Genomic DNA, 9,119 nt, shown 5'->3' with positions numbered 1-9,119 from the left:
TGTTTGTATCTACATACTATATATTATCGTGGGGGTCTGCCTTTGTTTTTCGAAAATATTCGTGCTATTTGACGGAGGCCAGTAAATAATTGAGTCTGAACCTGACTGATTGACTTCATCGAGCATCGATTTTCATGTGCACACCGACGGTGAGCTGTGTCGGCATCAGTGAACAGCTTCTCCTTAGAAACCACAAGAGCAGTGATGCTGAAACTTCACATGCTTTACAAAGAAAGTGCTATCCCAAATATAACACTTGTTACATTTGACCACTTTCTAAATGGTGTTGTTGGTTCATAGTCTTCGGCCATTGAAGCCGTGCCAATTTACACTTGTCAGAGGGGTACACAAAGTACGTGATCTAGGCTACCAGTTGTCGGACTTTCATTTTGTGGAAGCCTCGGTGGCTGAGTGGGTTTGATCGCTGACATTGTGTGCTTGCGATTAGGTGCCTCACACTTTTGCAAGTGTGGGTTCGAATCCCGGACGGTACTCAAGTACTAGAATCTGTACTTTACAAAGAAAGTGTTATCCCAAATATATTACCTGTTACACTTCACATGCTTGTTTCCGAAAATGGTGACACTTGATTTTGTTCAATGTGTTCGAATCCGATTTTTTACGGACATTACTCCGCCATTTTTGTGTGTCATTTTAAGATAAAATGTGTATGTGGAGTGAGTAGTTGATCACGACACATCTGTTCTTTTTTAACGATATATTTAAAACCTTTGCAGTTCGAATAGAGTAAGTGTTGTTTGTATTATTTGAATCTTCATGCAAACGGCTACTGCTGTAGAGTAGCATCTTATTGTTACTACGTTATTAATAATACAGTCAGGTGCGCTACAGTGATGGGAGATAAAGAGATACGTATATAGGATCCAGTGATATATAATACCAAAATGGGAATATTACTTTTGTATTAATTTAGCTGGAAACATTGTATTTTCTACTATGGTGTTCATGTTAAATTGTTTTCACAATACCAGATCTAGTCTTTGAAAGAAAGGCAAGATAATTCATTGATGTCGACCTCTTTATTATGAGGGACACACCATTTCAGAGCATATGCTTTACACTAATTAGCGCTGATAGTAAAGGACCACTGGAAGCCAGGACTTAAATTATCACTGACTGCTAATTGACAAAGGACAATGGGCAACCGGGAAGCTGGGGTTAATTAGCACTGATAGGTAAAAGAATAGAAATAGCAATGGACAAATGGAAGCCAGCTGGATAATGAGCAAGACAAAGATCACAGCAATAAGGGATTTGAGGATGTATATACCAGATCCCCTGAATAGTGGCCACCAGTACATTGGTGAAACCCTCAGACCCCCCAACACCCGACTTAAAGAACACCAAACCTCTGTCTACAAACAAGGACACATCTTCAAGAACCAAGACACCATGTGGGAAGCCACCAAAGTCATGTCTACCAACAACAACAACTGGCTTTAAAAAAAACTACAAAAAGCCATTGACATCAGGAGACACCAGCCAGCCATGAACCGTGACCAGTGAACTTATCTTTCTAGAGCTTGGGACATGTTGCTTTGAATCATGTCGGTGCTAATTATCTTGAGAAAAAAAAAAGATTTAAAAAAAAATTATGTGATATTTTTTTAGAAAAAGTCACCAGGATTAAAGTTTGGTCTCAGAATGCAGGATTTGTACGTCAATTAATCTAGCGTGGCAAAAACTGGAACCTGATTAGGCATTCAGCGTTATTATTGATATATTATTGATGCAAAAAGTACAGCGGTAGATCGTTACTGATCACACCAACGTGTCTAATTGATTCCAGGAGTATTGCTATAATGATACAAACAACAAACATCCGGCAGGACGTGAGAAAAGCTGATGCTAATGGTAATTCACATTGAACGACTGTAACACATTTTGAAATCAGTGCACAGTTTTATTCTATCTTCTTGCCGATTTAGAGATTTTGTCTGAGATGTTGGCTTTTGTAAATGATACTGCGATGTTCTTGTGATAGATGTTAATAATAACGTAGCTGTAGTTATGAAGGATAATCCAGTAATTAAACACTAACAGAACAATTCCTACTTTAACGTCAATTACATAATCTATGCTATTTCTCATGCATCTGTCAATACATTGTAATTTGTACGTGTGTCATGTTTGGGGGAGGCTTTCAGATAAGCAAACCTTGTATGTTTGCCAGTCCCTCCACTGTATGGAAATAAATATGTATATATCAAGCTTTCCGCACTCTTGGAGTACAGTTTTCCAGTGCAGTCAGGCAAGAACAATTATTATACTGAATGCCCGTTTCTTTATATGGGTATGATCAATATCTAAGCATTAACCTGTACATACTCAGATCTCCTCAACTACCCGTTTGTTAGGGTTTCCCTTAACTCCGCCCAGTCATGCAACACAAACATCTTTAGTGATTCGTGGCACTCTTTCCCACTCCCACTGAAGATCACAGACAAGTTGTTGCTTCAGCTTCAACTTCAGAGACAAGTTAATAACAGATACATCACATAACTAGTGGCTTCATCGTGGGCGTCAGACGATCAGTGGTGTTAACAGATATATCACAACGATTGTTGCTTCATCTTGGGCGCCAGAGATACGTTAATAACAGATACATCACATAACTAGCGTCTTCATCGTGGGCGTCAGACGAACAGTGGTGTTAACAGATATATCACAACGATTGTTGCTTCGTCTTGGGCGTCAGAGATACAGTGGTAATAACAGATATATCCCAGCGATTGTTGCTTCGTCTTGGGCGTCAGAGATACAGTGGTAATAACAGATATATCACAACGATTGTTGCTTCATCTTGGGCGTCAGAGACACGTTAATAACAGATTCATTACATAACTAGTGGCTTCATCTTGGGCGTCAGAGACACAGTGGTAATAACAGATATATCCCAGCGATTGTTGCTTCGTCTTGGACGTCAGAGACACAGTGGTAATAACAGATATATCACAACGATTGTTGCTTCGTCTTGGGCGTCAGAGATACAGTGGTAATAACAGATATATCCCAGCGATTGTTGCTTCGTCTTGGGCGTCAGAGACACAGCGTTAATAACAGATACATTACATAACTAGTGGCTTCATCTTGGGCGTCAGAGACACAGTGGTAATAACAGATATATCCCAGCGATTGTTGCTTCGTCTTGGACGTCAGAGACACAGTGGTAATAACAGATATATCACAACGATTGTTTCTTCGTCTTGGGCGTCAGAGACACAGTGGTAATAACAGATATATCCCAGCGATTGTTGCTTCGTCTTGGGCGTCAGAGACACAGTGGTAATAACAGATATATCACAACGATTGTTTCTTCGTCTTGGGCGTCAGAGACACAGTGGTAATAACAGATATATCCCAGCGATTGTTGCTTCGTCTTGGGCGTCAGAGACACAGAGTTAATAACAGATACATTACATAACTAGTGGCTTCATCTTGGGCGTCAGAGACACAGTGGTAAGAACAGATATATCACAACGATTATTGCTTCAGCTTCAACTTCAGAGACACAGCGTTAATAACAGATATATATTCAACGCCAGAGACACCGTATTAACAGCAGACAGATATAACACATGAGACACACCACTAAGGACGATGGCGGTGTTACTTCTCCCCCTTTTCATGACGGCTGTATTTGCTGGCAATACTTGTTACCGGCATACTTTTCAACGGTTTATCACACAGGACAACCTGGCAGCCAATGAGGTCGCATCCGACGTATTCTCAACTCAACATCTGACATCCTGTGCTCAACGTTGTGCTGAGGATGAGAAGTGTGTTGCTTTGACTTATCATGGGGACCAGTGTTCCATCTACAGATCATCTTTGTCGTCATCTGGCATCCCAGGATCCAGATCCTACATCAAGCAAGGAGGTGAGACACTGTTCAGACATGTTTCTTTCCCACAATGTGCATGGCCTCTTATGTGTCCTTAAGTTGTTACAGAACGTACTTGTTTGAATTCCGTCAGTTAGAATATTATGTTTCGTTTGTTGTTGACATCACAATTCTCAAGATATGTGACGGTGGTCTGTTAATAAACGAATTTGGACCAGACAATCCGTTGATTAACACCATGAGCATCGATCTACGCAATTACGATACGACGATATGCATCAACCAAGTCAGCAAGCTATTAGACATTCTGGGTAGTCTAATGGGGGACATTTACACGTCAAAAGTGTAATGAGAGGGCATGGGATACCTGAAGCCATGCAGTTAGCTTTGTAGAGTTACCTGACGTTAGAATGACAGGATCCGATGATCACTTGTACCGAATATGGCCATCGTATCTTATTAGTATCTTATCTTTGTTCGCTGTGTAACTGAATTATGGTAAGGACTAGACATAAACGAGACGAGTGAGACAGCCTCATCTATTTCATACTTAGATCTATGAATAAAGATCTAGAGTGAATAAAACACTCTCAACAAGTCGGTATTACAAAAGGGATGACTTCAACTTTCCAAAAGTCAACTTTCCCTTTATGTCGAACAGTATTCCAGCAGCTCCAAAACTTTTGAGGTTCAGTCGAACATGCTCTTTCTGGCAAGATTTCATAAGCGCCAGGAGACTCTTGCTCAGGAGCTGTTTGATCAAGATAACAACATTCAAGGCCTCAGTAAAGATGTCAAAACGTTTTATGGTAGACACCTGGAGGACAGTTCCAAACTTGACGCGTCCGATGTAGTTCCCTATTTTGACTTGTGCCATATGCGCACGTGTTTTTTCAGGTGAACAATTGACTTCCCTTTGCATGTGTTTGTGACGGGTGCCACCGATGGGGAAAGATACGCTCACCTTTTCTCGAACACTTGGTATCGTCACTATTTGATAGCGATTCATAAATGCTTGCCCAGGATATTTTCGGAATCGCACAATTGATTTGATTTCTTAGGAATATGATTTAATTTAAACAAAATTCTCAAAGCCGGACCACAATCAGTCTCTCACCGAAGCAGATTCCAGTAGGCGTGACAGGCAAAAGAGGAGTTGAGTTTATGATTAGGTCACTAAAAAGAATGTTGAAACCAGGTGTTCACGAAAAGGTTTAGCATGTCCTTCTCTACCCTCAACATCCGGCTCTCGTTGACTTTGCAATGAAAAAGACGCGTTTATTTGTTGACTGACGCCATACAGCTGTACTCGAGTCAATTACTTAAATTGCATATCTAAATAGCATCCAAACCATGGGTGAATTTTCACACTCATGTCAATACCCTGGAAACACGAAATCGTATTTTCCCGTGTATGGTCATTAGACGAGAAAACGACGTTTCTTGGACGCTTTCTAGCCATCGGTTTTCCATCCATATGACGTCGTTATTTGACGTTATATCTTCGAGAGAACGATGTGATCAAGCTCCTCCCTTTTCTTGACTGACATTGTCAATCAAGCAACAGTGTGTACCGATGTTTCTATTTCTCAACTTTTATTGGTCAGCTTTCGCCTTCTCGCGGTCAAGCCGGTGTTCAACCCGTTGCTCTTGGTTCTAAGCGGAAGTGCTGAATTCTACCGTTCTGCGCGTGTAGACGTTTTCTTCTGACGTGCTTGACTTTATTGAACTGTGCTTAAATTTCCCTAAGGCTCTACACGAGTTTGGTATAACGATTGTTACAACAGTGGATTTGATGTCAGCGAAAGTGGCGCGGGAACAACATCATTGACAAATTTATACAGTTTTCATATTCATGTTAATGTTCAAATCATGCCGAGATTTTAGCACAGGAACTCGTTATTGGTCAGTAAATAAAAATATATACCCCTATATGAAAGTAGAGAAAAGGAGCGTCACTCGCCAGCTTGCCGGTTTGTTTACATTCGATATCCGCGGCGATATTTTTATTATACGCTTATTGACAAGCGCATTTCTGGCCGTAGATTGATCGATAATACATTTCTACACATGTACAAGTCATCTACATTCGATTAATGTCCCTTACTTACCGAAATATCGACAGTTTATTTCGCGAGCTGGGAAAATGTTACCAACCCTGAGCGGAAGTAGATTTCAAACGCGGGCAGAATCGAGCGAGCCACCTAGTTGGCTGACCGACTTATGTCACCTCAGCGTGAAAACAACAACACATGTTCCAACACGATTTCATAGAGGTGATATTTTGTTGAGTTCGGCATTACACAACGAAGATCCTGGCTCACTGGAGCAATGGCACTGAACGTCTCATTTGTTCCTGCTGAAGATGTCACCACTATTCATATTTTTTTAAGAGGCTCGGAGCCCAGATATTAATAAGACCCCCACAGTAGCCATTATTTGAAAATCGTATGACATTTGGGATAATAGTTACTACGTATGCTTTAGTCTGTCACACAGACCCTGATACAAATATATCCAATACAGACCATGCAAGTCTATAATGTTTGGCAAGTCTATCTGAAAATGAAGAGAGTATCTGGATTCCTTTTTATTATATTTTTATGAAGATAATTTAACAACCGTTTTTGTCTGCACGATATGTTCATTTCAGAGACTAGGTGTTGGTCTTCATATCTTTTTGCGATAAACTCTTATTGACTTTGGTTCAGTGGCTGACATTGCTGACATATTTAACTGATGACATCATATAAAGGTAAGCCACAGTGACAGGACACTACTTTTCATATAATTCTTTTTAAAGAACTTGTGTCATTATTGTGGATGTGTGTTTAGCTCTACCGAATGCAGACCCGTGCCCCGTGTCTCAAGGCTACACATCGGTCCTCTACCCACGCTTCTGTTTCAAGCTATACAACACCGACCCTTGGAAGAACTGGGCAGACAGCCAGGCCCGATGTCAGAGTGAAAACGGACGTCTGATCATCTTGAACACGACAGAGAAACACGACTACATCACTGCTTTTATGACGAAGGCATCTTCTACGTATGGTAGGTAAAACCAAACATCGTTTCTTTTACCATTGGGGGCACGGGTGGCCCAGTCGTCTAAGGCGTCGCAACTCGCTGTGCAGGTTGCGTCCCTTGGGCACGCCAGAAACCTATGATTGTGGGTTCGATTCCCGGTTCGCCCCAATTCTGTTTCTAGGTTTGTCAGCACCATACCTGTGCTCGTGGGTGTCACCTAAGTGGTAAAAGTCTGAGACCTGCATCACTTCGGGCTTTCCTCCCACATTAAGCTGACACGCTGCGATATAGCTGGAATACTGTTAAAAGCGGCGTTAAACAAAACGCACTCACTCCTTAACAATTTGTTAGTTAATCTGAATGGAAAATATACGTGATGGTAGTGGTGATACGAGTAACATAGACTTAAGCCTATAGTAGAGATGTGTTTTCAGGTCCGGAGTTCGATCCCCGGCCGCGTCATACCAAAAGACGTTAAAAGATCGTACTTGTTGTTACCTTGTCTGGCGCTCGGCATTAAGGGGCTAAAACAAGGACTGGTTGGCTCGGAGTCTGTATACTGTGTCTGAGTGGTGTATTCATGTTAAACTGCGGCATGGTATCTCAGTGGGCTAGCACTATAAATCGGCATCAGTCCGGACTAGTACAAGCAGCCACACACACACATGCACGTACATGCACGTCGCTACATAAGTGCACTAATCTTAGACACAACGTTAAACCCAAATTCACTTCGCATCTTCTTCACAGATACAAGTACGTAAGATTAATGTTTTTGTTCACAGGGGCATTGATTGGACTACATGTGACCAGTTCAACCGACTTTGCCTGGACGGACGGATCAACCTTTCTCCGGGCAGGATCAAACGGATATGGTGGCTTTAGCAGTGGATGTGCATACCTAGTTGAAGAGAAAGTCAAAACCACCACTTGCTCAAATGCAGGATGGTCCTTGTGTGAGATAGTCTGACGCTTGATCAAAAGGGGAGATAGAATCTTGGCTTTGTATTTAATAAACTACACCGTCACATTGATTACCCTGTGGCACGTATCCTCGAATATCCTGGGTAGTATTATCTATTTTATTATTATACATCCCCATAACTTCGTGTTGAGCCTATTCACATTGCATGAGGGGCGGCAGGGTAGCCTGGTGGTTAAAGCGTCCGCTCGTCACGCAGAGGACACGAGTTCGATTCCCCACATGGTTATAATGTGATAAACCCATTTCTGGTGTCCCCAACCGTGATGTTGCTGGAATATTGCTAAAAGCGTGGTACAACCATACTCACTCACTCGCATGAGTTGACATTTTGTCTGTTAAATGTTGACAAGAGAAAATCAGAAAATTCTTTAGCTACATTAATAACAATGTTATAAGCATCCAAGTTAACTAACACCACTAGTCTGGATACATACTCACAGCCTATGCAGTATATCTTTGAAACAAAAGTCTGTACGCCCTTAGCTACGTTAATACCGGTTATGGGGCGGTCATGTAGCCTAGTGGTTAAAGCGTTCGCTCGTCACGCCGAAGACCCGGGTTCGATTCCCGACATGGGTACAACGTGTCAAGCCCATTTCTGGTGTCCCCCGCCGTGATATTGCTGGAATATTGCTTAAAGCGGCGTAAAACACACTCACTCACTCACTCACTCATACCGGTTATAAGCACTCCCAGTTTGATTGGATTGTGCCTACATCAGTACAACTTTGAAACAAAAAAAACATCGATTTTCCTTAACAACATCAGTTTTACATCAGTTTTTCTAACATCACTTTTTAGCAAACACGTCCAATATAAAGTACAAATTTCTATCCCTCAAGCTACCTTAATAACACAGTTAGTAGCACTTTCGGTTTAATGGCCTTGAAGTCCAGTCTCATCCATGAGCTGCCTAGAGATCATGTAAAAACTGCTAAATTTCGATTGTAACTGCGCAAGATATTGTGTATACACATTTCTATGGTGACGCCTACGTCCGCCTGAGTGACCTTCACTTTCATCGTCATCCGGCCACATGCGAGAATTATGGATGTTACAATTAAGAAGTAACTACACAATACCAACAATACTCCCTGGATGAAACTATTAAGAAGTCGGTTTGTGAGTAAATGAACTTCAAGACGATCTTAACATTTCATGTCATGGTATGTCGTGTCCACGGTATCTTTAAGATGTTAACGACGGTAAATTAGAGTGAGTGAGTGAGTTGGGTTTTACGCC

At 41.5% G+C, this 9,119-nt stretch overlaps 1 protein-coding gene across 1 annotated transcript; it reads left to right on the top strand.

Moving 5' to 3' along the window:
- Positions 1-2,416: 2,416 nt before the first annotated feature.
- Positions 2,417-8,049, top strand: LOC124120454. Its single transcript, XM_046483275.2, has 3 exons — positions 2,417-3,901; positions 6,701-6,916; positions 7,678-8,049. Exons 1-3 carry the CDS (start codon positions 3,622-3,624, stop codon positions 7,860-7,862), a joined length of 681 nt encoding a protein of 226 aa, XP_046339231.2. The 5' UTR covers positions 2,417-3,621; the 3' UTR covers positions 7,863-8,049.
- The last annotated feature ends 1,070 nt before the right edge of the window (positions 8,050-9,119 follow it).

This window comes from Haliotis rufescens, unplaced genomic scaffold (genome assembly GCF_023055435.1).
Source record: "Haliotis rufescens isolate VD_foot unplaced genomic scaffold, xgHalRufe1.0.p SCAF_24, whole genome shotgun sequence".
Lineage (NCBI taxonomy): Eukaryota > Metazoa > Mollusca > Gastropoda > Lepetellida > Haliotidae > Haliotis > Haliotis rufescens.
The sequence above is the reverse complement of the archived record's forward strand: the minus strand, read 5'-3'. Positions and strand labels throughout refer to the sequence as shown.